Source organism: Misgurnus anguillicaudatus, chromosome 20, assembly GCF_027580225.2.
Source record: "Misgurnus anguillicaudatus chromosome 20, ASM2758022v2, whole genome shotgun sequence".
NCBI lineage: Eukaryota > Metazoa > Chordata > Actinopteri > Cypriniformes > Cobitidae > Misgurnus > Misgurnus anguillicaudatus.
In genome coordinates, this window is record NC_073356.2 from 19,879,241 (window position 1) to 19,895,950 (window position 16,710).

Sequence of the window (16,710 nt, forward strand, 5' to 3'; positions counted from 1 at the left end):
TGTGAGGTAAAAAAGATATGAGTCAGACACGGAGACGGTATTGAACCCTATATGGTTTTACAACAATTGCAATTCTTTTCTGAAGTTAAGAAGAAAGTAGCTTTGTGAAACCAAGGCAATAAAAGTACCCTTTACTTTTTAATGATTTTTTTAGGCATTACTACAAAAAACATTAAAAATATTCATGATTGCATTAAATCATTAATAATAAAATCTCATTATTTTAATAGTGGACTCTTTTCCATTAAATTATTCTGTGCTCGGGAAAACATTAATGTGACAAATGATTTCTGCTTACGCTGCTCCATATTCATCACCATTTATTACACTTATTGACTAACTGCATCTATAATCTTGTAAATGAAAATATCATAATCAGTTATAATATTATGCAAGGTTGCCATCTGTCATTTACAGCATGGATAAGAAGCTTGAAAAGCAATAGTTTCAGAGCACAAAAGACTTCCAGAGGAAAAAAACACATTGGTCCATTAAAATCTCCAATAGCTCCACATTCCAATGAGCAACACCCCATCACGTCTTTCATTAATATGGATTCCTACACGTGTGATGTAATGAACCCCCAGTATTTTAAGACCTTTTAAAGAATTTAAGAACTTAAATTCCACTTCAGCTCTAATGTAATATATTAAATACACTTGGCCCACATGTAGTCCTTTTTGTTACAGAGGACCATTTTATCCTATTCAGAGTTGAATCTGAGAGCTCGGCTAAAGATGAAAGTGGTCCACGGATGCTCTTAAAGGTTGTGCGAGCGTTCGGCAGGCAGATATTGATATACTTCATCAACATCATCTCCTCTCACCCACGGCTGGTCTGAAAATACTCTGTGGGAGCTGCCATTGTCAAGTGGTTTAATATAGGACCTCTTGTATGTAGAAAATTCGCCGCTCTCTTAGTAGTAGTTAATCCAAACGAACATAATTTAACTTTTTAATATGCAAATGGTTTACTATTAAATCAGTTTTATTTTTAAAAAGAACTATTTGAAGTTTAAGTTCTGTTTATTTACCTATTTAGCTTTTGACTTTAAGACAGAATTAAATAGCATATTAATGACGTAACATTACGATTAAGGCGTTCTGAGATCAGTGACTGCGAGGCCATTTCCTATGAGTCTGGAAAACGAGAGTTAAACGGTTGACATGTTTCAGATGCGGATTATCTGATTGTGCTCTGGAAGAACTTGGTGGTCGGGATCTGTTGACAGAAGTGGAGCAGAGCTGTGCCGACTGAAGTCCAGCCAAATTTCCGCTGCAGGCTCTGACTACGGGACGGGCCTACAGCCAGCTGAAAAAATATGCGTGCAGGGAGACAGGGACATTAATGCAGAAATCCTGCTTCAACCAAAGATCTAATGGCTCTTTCTGTGCCGCAAATCACTCTCGGTAATGGCTACTCTAACTGTAGCTCAATACAATGGCACTGTTTGCCATTACACGAAGCCTTGGAGACTGTAAGTTAACATTGAAAGGGTAATAGGACCATAGGCACCCATAAAGGATACAGTGCAATAAAAGTGACTCATACTGGGTTTAGAAAAGATACTCAAAAATGCTTACTGGTTTCTAAGCAAGCTGGAGGTTCATTGCTCATGCAAGCTCTGTAACTCTGCACTGTGAATTTCCTCAACAGATTAAAGGCAATCCAGACCGCTCCACTTTTAAAACAGAGGTCGACCAACCAATCCGCTTGCTTTTATGTTTTGATATTTATGTTGTTGCACTTCACTAGCTTATCCCCCTGTCTGGTTACTCACTGGTTGGCCGGGTGGACCCTGTTTCCCTGGTAGGCCATCATTGCCAGGGGTACCCTGTAAGAAGGAACTGAGGTTGAATTGGTTTAGCCTGTGGCCACAATCTGGACACCTCCTTCTCCAGCGGGGCAGAGGGAAAGTAGACAAAGCCCTGGACCCTCTCCTGGTTTGTGTTCCAGCTCGGAGTAGACATTTACATTTTGCTTGCCTTTCTCTGCCTATTTTTTTATTCAGCTCATCTGAGGCTTGGGAAAGCAACACAATACCAGGTTAAAGACCACGCAGTGCTCACGGTGAGAACTTGCAGATACGTTTTAGTTTCCTTATTAAGAATTTGTTAAATTAGAGGAAAATAATGAGTGCATGAAATCTGCACAACACTCGGGTTACAATTTAATTAACTTAACTTTACCAGCTAGTTTAATGAAAGATAAATACAGATGGATTAAATATGGGCAACCTCACAGTGAGCTCTGCATGGTTTTTAAACAGAAAAAGCAGCATTATCCCAAACCGCTTAGTAATTAAGATTAATTAAGTTTACATTACATTACATTAATATGTTTATTTTAAATTTACATTAGGACTTTAGATAAACAGAAATGTACATTAAGACTATGATTTATAGCTACATTTACTTTTTAAAAGCACAGCCATTCAAAAAGCACATCCCACTGCACGAACCAAAATTCCCAGAAATTCCCATTTGAAGCGTGCAATATTTTAATTTTACAACCTAGATTACATTATTTCTTAAACATGCTGACTGATTGCAATAATACTACAATTCAACTGATGTTACATTTAATTTACTTTTATAAATTAATGACAGTTTAAACTATTTATTTGCTACATTGAAATTTAATTTTATATAATTCCAAACATTTTATCGGTGCATTTAAATTAGCTGAAGCTTTAGCCGAAGCCTCTAGTTACCATGCAGGCCTCCCCAATACAAAAGCCCCAGAAAGAGAGAAAGAGAGGGAGGTGGAAGAAGAGCAGAGGGGTCACCCTGATGCCAATGCATGGCATGTGAGTTTCCATCTGTTTCATACTCACCTTTGGACCTGGGTTTCCTTCGAAGCCTTGGGGTCCCGGGGGACCTGGAGGACCTGGTGGTCCAGGGGGCCCCTGAAACACATTGAGCACATTGGAATGACTCAAGATATGTATTGGGACTAATTGAACTCAGACTAAACAGAGAATATAAGCGAAATTGTCGTACCTGAGGACCAGGCTGCCACCTGCTTTCACCACCTGGCACACCCTGCAAGACAAGACAATCAAATTCTGCACTTTCTATACAAAAATGTATATAATATGGTCAATTTAATGTAAAGTAGTGTACTATCATGTTTATTATGCTAAATATATTATCCTTTGAGAGTTCATGTGTGAGGGTGTGTTACTGTAATGTACCCCTGATTAAAACCAATAAAATAAAGTTTTAGCTCACAGGGCCGCCAGTTCCAGGGAAGATATTTTGCACACAGTTACACTCTCCTGGTTCACCCTGTGGCAAAATAAAAACACTTTGGTTAAAGTATGTACGCAAGTCATTGCTACTATGCTAAGGTGCTGTATGTGGTTGCCACGACATTGTTTTCTGGTGGTTGCTTGGGCATTTCTAGGCATTTGCTGACTGACCAAATCGAATGATTGCACCCTCAAGTCCCTGGATATTGTTTAGGTCCAGAGCTCAATAGTGTCTGTATTCAGCACCTCTGTATTTGGATTTTGCACTTGTTTTATTGAATAGGGGAGAACCGGGGCAAAAGTAACGCGGGACGAAAGTAACAAAGCAATTTTCTCCGAGCCCTGATAACATCCAAACTACGACAGCATCTTAGGCCAACCTGATCTCACGAATTTCCGTGGCATAGTCACGGAATTTTGTGCTAATTTTTCCGTGGCATTCTCACGGATCTCCGCATTTTTCCGTGGTTTGAAAATACGAAAAAGCAGTTGAGTAACCAATCTGTGAGAATGCCACGGAAAAAGAAAGTCCGTAGCAGGGCCACGGAAAAATGCGGAGATCCGTGAGAATGCCACGGAAAAATGAGCACAAAATTCCGTGACTATGCCACGGAACTTTGTGAAATCATGTTGCTTAGGCACACAACCCCTGACAGAGCTGACAAATATTTCGTTATTTACTCACCGTTTTGCGCGTGTAGATCCAGAAAGGTGTTTTCAACCATGATAAGTAAATTCCTAAAGCGGTCATTTTTTCTTATAACGCGTTGTGTTTCTGGTTTCATGTGTTAAAGTACTGATCAGTCTACTGGTTATTTAGTGACCTAACCCATCCTGGAGTTTGACAAAATTAAAGTAAATCGGGTTTAAATGTGAGGAGATCCTGTCGGGTCAAAAGAAACACTTGTTACTTTTGTCCTGCTGCTAATGCCGTTGTATATGTTGAAAATTGATATTATTTAATTATGATTTAATTTCATTTTCATAGTGTTCAACAATTAAAGTTTGTACTGTTGGTTGCTTTTGAAACATTTGATAAAACTGAAATTTTAAATGAAAATGTAATTTCAATATTTTTTACAAACATAAATTACAAAATATGTTTGCAGTAACATATTAACGAGGTCATAGTCATGTATATTTAATAAAAACATGTGTAACACAAAAATCTCTATTTTGTTTTGTTGTGTTACTTTTAACCCACCAGTGTGTTACTTTCGTCCCTGTAGGTGGGGTTGAAAGTAACAATTTAGGCTGCGTTCCCCGAAACCTTCTTAGCTCTACGTCGTTCTTAAGTTGTACCTTAAGCTGTACCTTATCGTTAATACGTTTTTCCCGAAACGTTCTTAGTTACGTATCCCTTCTGTAAGTCCTTCGTTCGGAAGGTTGGTCTGGAGCACTCTTAGCTAAACCTTATCCCACTTGACTCCGCTAGGGGCCATGACTGTGATAAAAGCTTATGTATATTGCAGTCTATATAACTAAATATCTATAAAAAAAGTTGAAGTACACTCCGTGTTAAATTAGGCATTTTTTATTTAAAGAATAAAAGATTCACATAATTAGAGATCATTACACTGATGGTTATTTTAAACTATTAAAAAAACATTTTGGGTTTAGGAGTTGGTAAAACTATGGCAGGCAACTATACAGCGAATCTTACTATTTCATTTATGCATTTCATATCCGTTAAATCTTTAGTTTACCGGCTATTTTAGCTGCAATAAAACAAATCAAGTAAAATCGCATGCCACGGGAGCACATTCATCACAAAATCATAATTGTTGATTTTCCTAAATATTATTATTGATGTTAAGTCGACTTTGCATCGAAGTTTTTAATTTTGAGGCAGCTGCATGCCATATTCTTTATAAACACTCAAAAGAAACTGCTCCACTTGATTATTGCTTGTATAAGGTCAACAAATTTTCCACATTAAAACTAATCAAAGCTAAAATCTAAAACAATCATAATATATATTTATATATCATATAATTTATATTTTTATGTTATATTTAAGGTAAACAGACAGGCGCGTCTCCAGAAATGCGTCCATTAAGCATTATCCGCATTGTAAACGCGCTGCTTGCGCATCCAGTGTCCAAGCACATAAACGCGTGAACTAATGAACAACAATTCGTTTTTATATATTTTAAGTGTAATGCCAAGCCAGGTGACTTGCACGACCCACCTTATTCCCCTGTGCAACGCATTTATTGGGAAATTATCCTTTAAAGTGAAGGAATAATGGATGCATTGGAGCAGTTTGTGCATTATAGGTTTGGACATGAAGTTGCGGGGTTTGCATGGGTTTGATATAAAATAAAATATTCAAGGTTTATATTTAGTTGTTTGCAATTTGAAATATTTTTACCAGATATTCCCAATAAATGTAACTTGAACTATTTCTGAAATGTTTATTTAATAAATAACACCGCTCTCTCATAACGCAGCGAAGTACCTATTACATAAAGTGAATAATTGATTGTCGAGCAATCGATATCAACCTATTCAGCACCATCGCCATGGACAGCACCTGGTAACGTCGTACGTAAGAAAGTATACCTTAAGAAACCCTCTAAGGTACAGTTCGGGAAACACGCCTAGAAAAGGTAAACCTGTAGTTAAGGTTTAACTTAAGAGTCTTCATGGCGCGCTAAGAGAGAACGTTGTCGGGAAACGCAGCCTTACTACTTATATTCAAAGTGAAATTATACTGAAGTCGTTTGACATTTTTACAAAATTTCACCTAGTATTGTTAGACCACACTTGTGAGTTATTGAACACAGCAAAAATATATCCCTGTATATAATATTATCTTTTAAAATTAGGTTTTTATGAAAAATGGTACTTTCGCCCCCGCTCTCCCCTACTCTACATCATGTCTCTGAAAGATATTAATGTTGACAATAACCAGCAACAGCCCTGCACAAATAAGTAAGCTGTTTGTTTCTCTGAGTTTCAACACAGTGTTATTCTGAGAGGAGAGAATCCTCTTTGCTAACAAAATAATCTTATTTGCACTTATTCTTTCAGCCCAATTCAAGTTTTAAAATCACAACCACTGCAAATATTTAATAAACATGTTCATTTATACTAGAAGCAAACATTGTGACAAAACTGACTGGAATCCATAATCTCAACAAAATGTACTCGGCATTCACACATCAAAATCGCTGACACCGAGTAAAAATGGCTGGGTTATTTTTAAGTCATGCAGGGTAAATATTTTGCTGGGTTAAAATGACCCAATGTTGGGTTGTTGTTGTTATGCAACTATGTGTTACAATAACCCAGCATTGGTTCAATCTTAAAGGGCACCTCACATTGATAAGAGAATCAAAATGGCATGTCTAATGAGAGTGCTTTGGTTTAATGGGTAGTAAAAAACAAGCAGTGGGTGGATGTGTTCAAACACTTCCAAGACACATTATGTCCAAACACCTTGTAAAAGTGAATTTTCATGTTCTGCCCAATATTTACCCAACATTGGTTAAAAAATATCCCTATAATATTTTTTGAGTGTTATTTGTTTTCTGTGATCTAAACCCCATACAATCCCGCTGGACCCATAATCAACCTCATCATTTGGTAACACTTTATTAATCCACTTTAAACATTTTACTACTTATAAGTAACTTTTGTCAACTACCTGTCATTAGTTGACTGTCTGCTTAATGTCTACTAACACTTTATTGAAATTCCTTATAGGGATTCAACTGACTATAGGTAGTTTTACTACTACACGTTAATTTATTTGGTAACACTTTACTTGAAGGGGTGTTCATAAGACTGACATGATACCTTCATAATTATGACATGTGCTATGAACATGAAGGAGATTTTATTCATGTTTATGACAACTGTCACTAAGTGTCATTTGTTCAATTATGTCATTTTTAATGCAAGGATGACATTGATTGAGATGTCTTTGTTATGACAACTTGACATTAACCAATACATCATAACTTGTCACAACAACTTACTTGACATTACCAAGACATTGTCATTAAAATGTCATTATGTATTAATACTCTGTCATATAGTTTAATTACAGCGTCATGAATATTTTTCTTGACCTCAACTACAGTGGTACAAATTTAATTTGTCATTAAAAAGTCATTAATTGTTAATACTCTGTCAAATAATTTTATAACAGCGTCATGAATATTCTTCAGTTTATAATTTTTTTATGTTTCCTTCACGTGTTTAAGAAAAAAATGAATAATTCAATAATAATAATAATAATAATAATACAAATAATTAAAATTTATAAAATTATATTTTATTGCATTTGGAGACCGATTCATCAAAAATAAATGAAAAAAGTACAATGATGGGTTAAGCCATGCAGGGTTGGGTCCATATCACTGCAGAGTTAATTACATTAAATTAAATTGATTAAATGTCAGAAAATTTCAGAACCCTCTGTGTGAGGAAGAACAAGTTCTGTTAGTTGTCATTTTTTTATGTTTTGTGTATATACATAAAGTTAAGTACATTATTTTGATGTGTCTGTTGCATTTTGTTAAGGTATTTAAAATTATTTGACATAGTATTAACACAATAAACGTAATAAACGACAGTTAAATGTCACGTTAACCCATAAAGCTAGGTAGTTTCTTAAGTCTGATAATTATTCTGCTATGTCATGTTTATGACAGATTTATGACGTAAGTTATGATGTATTAGTTTATGTCAAGTTGTAACAACAAAGACATCTCAAACAATGTCATCTTTGCATTAAAAATGACATTATTGAACAAATGACACTTAATGACAGTTGTTATAAAATCTCCTTCATATTCAAGACACGTGTCATCTCATGATTATGAATGTGTCATGTCAGTTTTATAAACAATTCACGGGCGGGGCTGCGGGCGGAAAATTTACGGGGTAGCGGGTAGTAGCGCGAATGAAAATATGTGCAATATTTGTATGCCTAAATTACCATCACACGCGCAACATATGACATTTGACCCATCACGTCACGACCACTGCGACAGTGCGCGACCTTTGTTGATGCTTCTCGTAGCATAGTTGGAGCGAAATTGCAGTAGTTGCATAAAGTTTTGCTGTTGATAGCTGGGAACGTCTTCTCTTAGAAAGCATTTTGAGACTTGTAGGAGCACAGCAGGAGTTGTGAAGGTAAGTTGTATTTTTTTCTTGTTCTTTTTTCCTTAATAGGTCTATTATTAGGTTCCATAGCCTATTTAGGTGCTGATGGTAGGCTACTTGAATGGTGTAAAACAAAGTGCACTTTAGCCTGTTTTTTTATTAGCCCATTCATGATGCTGTTGTGATGTTGAGAGAGGTACGAGATAAAAAATAAGCACTTTAATTGGAATGATTTTAGTGTGTGTGATTTATGCGTGTGCGGGTCTTTCTTGACTAATGTGGAGTTGCAATAAATAATCAAAATAATTCCTTTCAACTCCTCTCTAGTCAAGAAAGATTAAACTTAAGTGCAACAAAGATTTTTTTACAGTGAAGTGACACTATAATAAGAGTTTGTTGACATGCAGTTGTAAAGTTACTTATAGTTAAAAGAATGTCTGAAGTAATAAAGTGTAACCCATATCTTTTTGCAAATAAGAAACAGCTCAGTATGCTTTATAAATCCCAGTTATTTTTTCCATTTAACCATTTGCCATGCAACTTTGGCAAACAATATTAACTACTAAATACTAAGCAATCCTTTAATGTGTCAGGATTACAAAGAGCTTTCCTGTAGAATTCTATTCCGACATTCAACAGGAATGACAGAGCACTTCATCACACTTTAGGAGAAATATGCATCCATTGATATCAGCTGCCACTTTCTTTATGTTTAGACAAATTAGTCCGGGAGACAAAAGAAGACGTGAAGCATTTCCGGTGCTTTGCTTTCGAGGTCTCTCTTCCTCATTCCCCTCACGCTCAATTTCTTTCTCTTTGATACTCTGTGATGGCAGATTACAAATGACAGCAGCTGTAATATTCACCAATTAATAGCCCTGTTTCAGCCTGAGGGTATTTTTAACTTTTTCAGTACTGTCAAACTCTTCAGTCAGACATTTTTCGAGACAGGAATCGTACGCTGCGTCCGAAAACTCAAGGCAGTGACTCGTTGCCTCATGAAGAAATGACTTCGGAGGCATGAAGGCAGCTCAGAGAAAGACTTTCGGACACACTTCAAAGGCAGCATGTGACATTTAAACAGAGAGTGCCTTTGTGATAACTAATCACATATTTGAAAACTGCAATACCAATCTCTCGCCCGAAATGCAATTAAAAGGTGTATAAAGTGAAAATCTACCCTTATTCACACCAAACTGGTGGTCCAGCCGCGTCCCTGGCCTCCATCTTATTTTTTGAACTCGACTGGGCCGGACCAATCACATTCTTAATGTACGTCCACGCATAGGTATCTCAGGAGACAGGAAGTAAACCAAACATTGAATTCGGACATGCCTTGATGCCTTCCTGCCTTGGAAAGCTGCCTCAGAAGGCAGCAATTTAGAGTTTTCGGACGCAGCCATAATGAATTTAATGATTTAAGTTTCAAATATGTGTCCACTTTAATGATTCATAGAGATTATTTTAAAGATGCAACCAAATAATTCTTCTGATAATTACATTATATTACCATACACCATATTGTTAGGTATTTTATGAACAAAATACCATACAAGACATTTTATATAATTAATAACAATTGTATAACATTTCTCGGAGTGATAGCTGTAAGGAATTTAATGATTCTGGTTTAGAAATCAACTAGATAGAAAAGTTCGTCGGAACAAACTTTATGTTGGCTTGAGAAAGCCTAGTCTGAGAGTAGAGTTTGACAACTTAGCATGAAGCTATCATGATTTAAGATAAAGCTAGCATGATTTAACATGAAGCGAACATGATTTAGCATGAAGCTAGCATGATTTTAACATTAAGCTAGCATGATGCTTACACGATTTAGCATGAAGTTAGCATGAAGCTAGCATAATTAAACATGAAGCTAGCATGATGCTAACATGATTAGCATGAAATTAGCATGATGCTAGCATGATTAGCATGAAGCTAGAATGATTAGCATGAAGCTAGCATGATGTTAGCATGAAGCTAGTATGATTAGCATGAAGCTAGCATGATGTTAGTATGATTAGCATGAAGCTAACATGAAGTTAGAATGATTAGCATGAAGCTAGCATGATGTTAGCATGATTAGCATGAAGCTAGTATGATTAGCATGAAGCTAGTATGATGCTAGCATGATTAGCATGAAGCTAGCATGATGTTTGCATGATTAGCATGAAGCTAGCATGAAGCTAGCATGAAGTTAGCATGATTAGCATGAAGCTAGCATGAAGTTAGCATGATTAGCATGAAGCTAGCATGATTAGCGTGAAGCTAACATGATGTTAGTATGATTAGCATGAAGCTAGCATGATGCTAGCATGATTAGCATGAAGCTAGCATGAAGCTAGCATGATGCTAGCATGATGCTAGCATGATTAGCATGAAGCTAGCATGAAGTTAGCATGATTAGCATGATGCTAGCATGATTAGCATGAAGCTAGCATGATGTTAGCATGATTAGCATGAAGTTAGCATGATGCTAGCATGATTAGCATGATGCTAGCATGATTAGCATGATGCTAACATGATTAGCATGAAATTAGCATGATGATAACATGATTAACATGAGGCTAGCATGATGATAGCATGATTAGCATAAAGCTAGCATGATGTTAGCATGATTAGCATGAAGCTAGCATGATTAGCATGAAGCTAGAATGATTAGCATGAAGCTAGCATGATGTTAGCATGATTAGCATGAAGCTAGTATGATTAGCATGAAGCTAGCATGATGTTAGTATGATTAGCATGAAGCTAACATGAAGTTAGAATGATTAGCATGAAGCTAGCATGATGTTAGCATGATTAGCATGAAGCTAGTATGATTAGCATGAAGCTAGCATGATGCTAGTATGATTAGCATGAAGCTAGCATGATGCTAGCATGATTAGCATGAAGCTAGCATGAAGCTAGCATGAAGTTAGCATGATTAGCATGAGGCTAGCATGAAGTTAGCATGATTAGCATGAAGCTAGCATGATTAGCGTGAAGCTAACATGATGTTAGTATGATTAGCATGAAGCTAGCATGATGCTAGCATGATTAGCATGAAGCTAGCATGAAGCTAGCATGATGCTAGCATGATTAGCATGAAGCTAGCATGAAGTTAGCATGATTAGCATGATGCTAGCATGATTAGCATGAAGCTAGCATGATGTTAGCATGATTAGCATGAAGTTAGCATGATGCTAGCATGATTAGCATGATGCTAACATGATTAGCATGAAATTAGCATGATGATAACATGATTAACATGAGGCTAGCATGATGATAGCATGATTAGCATAAAGCTAGCATGATGTTAGCATGATTAGCATGAAGCTAGCATGATTAGCATGAAGCTAGTATGATTAGCATGAAGCTAGCATGATGCTAGTATGATTAGCATGAAGCTAGCATGATGCTAGTATGATTAGCATGAAGCTAGCATGATGCTAGCATGATTAGCATGAAGCTAGCATGATGTTAGCATGATTAGCATGAAGTTAGCATGATGCTAGCATGATTAGCATGAAGCTAGCATGATGTTAGCATGATTAGCATGAAGTTAGCATGAAGTTAGCATGATTAGCATCAAGCTAGCATGATGTTAGCATGATTAACAGGAAGCTAGCATGAAGCTAACATTTATTGCGCTGCTAGGGTACTAAGTTTGGTTGCTAGGTAGAAAATTGGCATCCCATAATGATCACCCTTCAAGCCACAAGTAAAACGGTCCAAGCCCCGTGTCTCTACAATGTTCTGATGCGGAGATATAAGGCTTTGTTTATTCCGTTGCTAGGGTACTAAGTTTGGTTGCTAGGGAGAAAATTGGCATCCCATAATGATCACACTTCAAGTCACAAGTAAAACGGTCCAACCCCCGTGTCGCTACAATGTTCTGATGCGGAGATATAAGGCTTTGTTTATTCCGTTGCTAGGGTACTACGTTTGGTTGCTAGGGAGAAAATTGGCATCCCATAATGATCACACTTCAAGCCAGAAGTAAAACGGTCCAACCCCCGTGTCTCTATGATGTTCTGAAGCGGAGATATAAGGCTTTGTTTATTCCGTTGCTAGGGTACTAAGTTTGGTTGCTAGGGAGAAAATTGGCATCCCATAATGATTACACTTCAAGCCACAAGTAAAACGGTCCAACCCCTGTGTCTCTACGATGTTCAGATCCAGAGATATAAGGCTTTGTTTATTATGTTGCTAGGGTCTTCATATTTTGTTGCTAGGGGCGTGGCTTAATACCTCAATAAGAATCCCAAGAGACTGATTGGATGCCTGCGTAAAATGAGCCCACCCCTATGTCTCTATGACACTCTGGTGCAAAGATATCCATCTGGGCTTTTTATAATGGTAGTCTATGGGAGATGTTGCTAGGGTACCCAAAATTGTTGCTAGGGGCGTGGCTTAATAGCTCTGGGGTGATCCTAAGAGACTGATTGGATGCTTGAGTAAAATTAGCCCACCCCCATGTCTCTAAGACACTCTAAAGTGAAGATATTCCATCTGGGACGCTTTTATTCCCTTTTATGGGCATGTTTCCTGCCCCATTATAAGTCAATGGGAGATTTTGGGGGCCCCTTACACCCCAGGGGTACAGCTTACACCCCATTGTGAGGTATGTTCTTACACAGCCTGTCAGACTCCTTAGATGTGGTAAGCCACAAGTTTCTGCAAGTTTCTCACTCGCAGCTATGACCCGTCAAAGTTTGTCTCAATGTTAAGTCAATGGAAATTTTGGGGTGTTTCAGCGCCCCGTTTAGGAATTCGGAAGGTCCCATCAGTTAGAAAAGATATAGCAACTCGAGTCAGATCAGACCGAAGGTATGTCCAAAGTTTGATGGCTGTAGCTTGAAAGCTCTAGGACGAGTTAGAGTTAGAAATTTTGTCTCAGAAAACACGGAAGAATAATAATAACTAGATATTAAAGTTTGAAGACAAACTTTATGTTGGCTTGAAAAAGCGTAGCTTGAACGTTTAAAACGGTTTGACAGAAGTTTAGTTTAGAAGGCTATCTGGCTGTTAGAATGTTTAAGTATGAAGGTAGCATGATTTAGCATGATGGTAACATGATTAGCATGAAGCTAGCATGATGATAGCATGATTAGCATGAAGCTAGCATGATGCTAACATGATAAGCATGAAGCTAGCATGATGCTAGCATGATTAACATGAAGCTAGCATGATGTTAGCATGATTAGCATGAAGCTAGCATGATTAGCATGAAACTAGCATGATTAGCATGAAGCTAGCATGATTGGCATGAAGCTAGCATGATGCTAGCATGATTAGCATGAAGTTAGCATGATGTTAGCATGATTAGCATGAAGTTAGCATGATGCTAGCATGATTAGCATGAAGCTAGCATGATGCTAGCATGATTAGCATGAAGCTAGCATGATGCTAGCATGATTAGCATGAAGCTAGCATGATGCTAGCATGAAGCTAACATGAAGTTAGCATGATTAGCATGAAGCTAGCATGATGCTAGCATGATTAGCATAAAGCTAGCATGATGCTAGCATGATTAGCATGAAGCTAGCATGATTAGCATGAAGCTAGCATGATTAGCATGAAGCTAGCATGAAGCTAACAGGATAAGCATGAAGCTAACATGAAGTTAGCATTATTAGCATGAAGCTAGCATGATGCTAGCATGATTAGCATGAAGCTAACATGAAGTTAGCATGATTAGCATGAAGCTAGCATGATGCTAGCATGATTAGCATGAAACTAACATGAAGTTAGCATGATTAGCATGAAGCTAGCATGATGCTAGCATGATTAGCATGAAGCTAGCATGATGCTAGCATGATAAACATGAAGCAAGCATGAAGCTAGCATGATTAGCATGAAGCAAACATGAGGTTAGCATGAAGCTAGCATGATTTAACGTGAAGTTAGCATGATTAACATGATGCTAGCATGATTAGCATGAGGCTAGCATGATTAGCATGAAGTAAACATGATGTTAGCATGAAGCTAACAAGATTTAACATGAAGTTAACAAGATATATTATGAAATTAGCATAAAGCTAGCATGAAACTAGCATGATGCTAGTATGACTTAGCATGAAGCTAGCATGAAGCTAACATGACCCAAAGACCCAACCCCCATGTCTCTATGATGTTCAGATCCAGAGATATAAGGCTTTGTTTATTATGTTGCTAGGGTGCTCTTATTTGGTTGCTAAGGGCGTGGCTTAACACCTCAATAAGAATCCTATTAAGACTGATTGGATGCCTGAGTAAAATGAGCCCACCCCTATGTCTCTATGACACTCTGGTGTAAAGATATCCATCTGGGCTTTTTATAATGGTAGTCTATGGGAGATGTTGCTAGGGTACCCAAAATTGTTGCTAGGGGCGTGGCTTAATAGCTCTAGTGCAATCCTAAGAGACCTATTGGATGACTGAGTAAAATGAGCCCACCCTCATGTCTCTACGACACTCTAAAATGAAGATATTCCATCTGGGACGCTTTTATTCCCTTATATGGGCATGTTTCCTGCCCCATTATAAGTCAATGGGAAATTTTGGGGGCCTCTTACACCCCAGGGGTACAGCTTACACCCCATTGTGATGTATGTTCTTACACAGCCTGTCAGCCTCCTTAAATGTGGTAAGCCACAAGTTTCTACAAGTTTCTCACTCGCAGCTATGACCCGTCAAAGTTTGTCTCCATGTTAAGTCAATGGAAATTTTGGGGTGTTCGAGCCCCCCGTTTAGGAATTCGGAAGGTCCTATCAGTTAGAAAAGATATAGCACACTAAGTCAGACCAGTCTGAAGGTCCGTGGAAAATTTGGTGCATGTAGCTTGAAAGCTCTAGGACGAGTTAGTGTTTATAATTTAGTCTCAGAAGAAAGCGGAATAATAATAATAAGATATAAGTTTAATAGCAATAACAATATATTGGCTTTTTCAAAGCCAACATAATAACTAGATATTAAAGTTTGAGGACAAACTTTATGTTGGCTTGAAAAAGCGTAGCTTGAACGGTTAAAACAGTTTGACAGAAGTTAATTTAGTAGGCTATCTTGTTGCAGTATGAAGGTAGCATGATTTAGCATGATTTAGCATGATGCTAACATGAGAAGCATGAAGCTAGCATGAAGCTAACATGATTAGCATGAAGCTAGCATGATAAGCATGAAGCTAGCATGATGTTAGCATGATTAGCATGAAGCTAGAATGATGCTAGCATGATTAGCATTAAGTTAGCATGATGCTAACACGATTAGCATGATGTTAACATGATTAGCATGAAGCTAGCATGATGTTAGCATGATTAGCATGAAGCTAGCATGATGTTAGCATGATTAGCATGAAGCTAGAATGATGCTAGCATGATTAGCATGAATTAGCATGATGTTAGCATGAATTAGCATGATGTTAACATGATTTTAGCATGAAGCTAGCATGATTTTAGCATGAAGCTAGCATGATGCTAGCATGATTAGCATGAAGCTAGCATGATGTTAGCATGATTAGCATGAAGCTAGCATGATGTTAGCATGATTAGCATGAAGCTAGCATGATGTTAGCATGATTAGCATGAAGCTAGCATGATGCTAACAAGATTATCATGAAGCTAGCATGAAGCTAACATGATTAGCATGAAGCTAACATGAAGTTAACATGATTTTAACATGATTAGCATGAAGTTAGCATGATGCTAGCATGATTAGCATGAAGATAGCATGATTTTAGCATGAAGCTAGCATGATTAACATGATGCTAGCATGATTAGCATTAAGCTAGCATGAGGCTAGCATGATTAGCATGAAGTTAGCATGAAGCTCGCATGATTAGCATGAAGCTAGCATGATTTAACGTGAAGCTAACATGATTAGCATAAAGCTAGCACTATTTAGCGTGCAGCTAACAAGATTTAACATGAAGTTAACATGATTTAGTATGAAGTTAGCAAGATTTATTATGAAATTAGCATAAAGCTAGCAGGAAACTAGCATGCAGCTAGTATGACTTAGCATGGAGCTAGCATGAAGCTAACATGACCCAAAGACCCAACCCCCATGTCTCTATGATGTTCAGATCCAGAGATATAAGGCTTTGTTTATTATGTTGCTAGGGTGTTCATATTTGGTTTCTAGGGGCGTGGCTTAATACCTCAATAAGAATCCTAAGAGACTGATTGGATGCCTGAGTAAAATGAGCCCACCCCCATGTCTCTATGACACTGTGGTGCAAAGATATCCATCTGGGCTTTTTATAATGGTAGTCTATGGGAGATGTTGCTAGGGTACCCAAAATTGTTGCTAGGGGCGTGGCTTAATAGCTCTGGGGCGATCCTAAGAGACTGATTGGATGCTTGAGTAAAATGAGCCCA

General features: G+C 37.5%; 1 protein-coding gene across 5 annotated transcripts in view; it reads right to left on the bottom strand.

Moving 5' to 3' along the window:
• col16a1 (collagen, type XVI, alpha 1) overlaps window positions 1-16,710 on the bottom strand; it is a 120,807-nt gene that overhangs the window by 22,167 nt on the left and 81,930 nt on the right. For 4 of the 5 annotated variants that reach the window (XM_073858264.1, XM_073858263.1, XM_073858261.1 and 1 more), the window contains 4 exons: window positions 3,234-3,290; window positions 3,003-3,044; window positions 2,837-2,908; window positions 1,781-1,834 (listed from right to left, as the gene is read on the bottom strand). In XM_073858264.1, the coding sequence (XP_073714365.1) occupies window positions 1,781-1,834; window positions 2,837-2,908; window positions 3,003-3,044; window positions 3,234-3,290 (225 nt within the window). The remainder of the gene's footprint in view (window positions 1-1,780; window positions 1,835-2,836; window positions 2,909-3,002; window positions 3,045-3,233; window positions 3,291-16,710) is intronic. The other variant, XM_073858265.1, reaches the window with a different exon arrangement.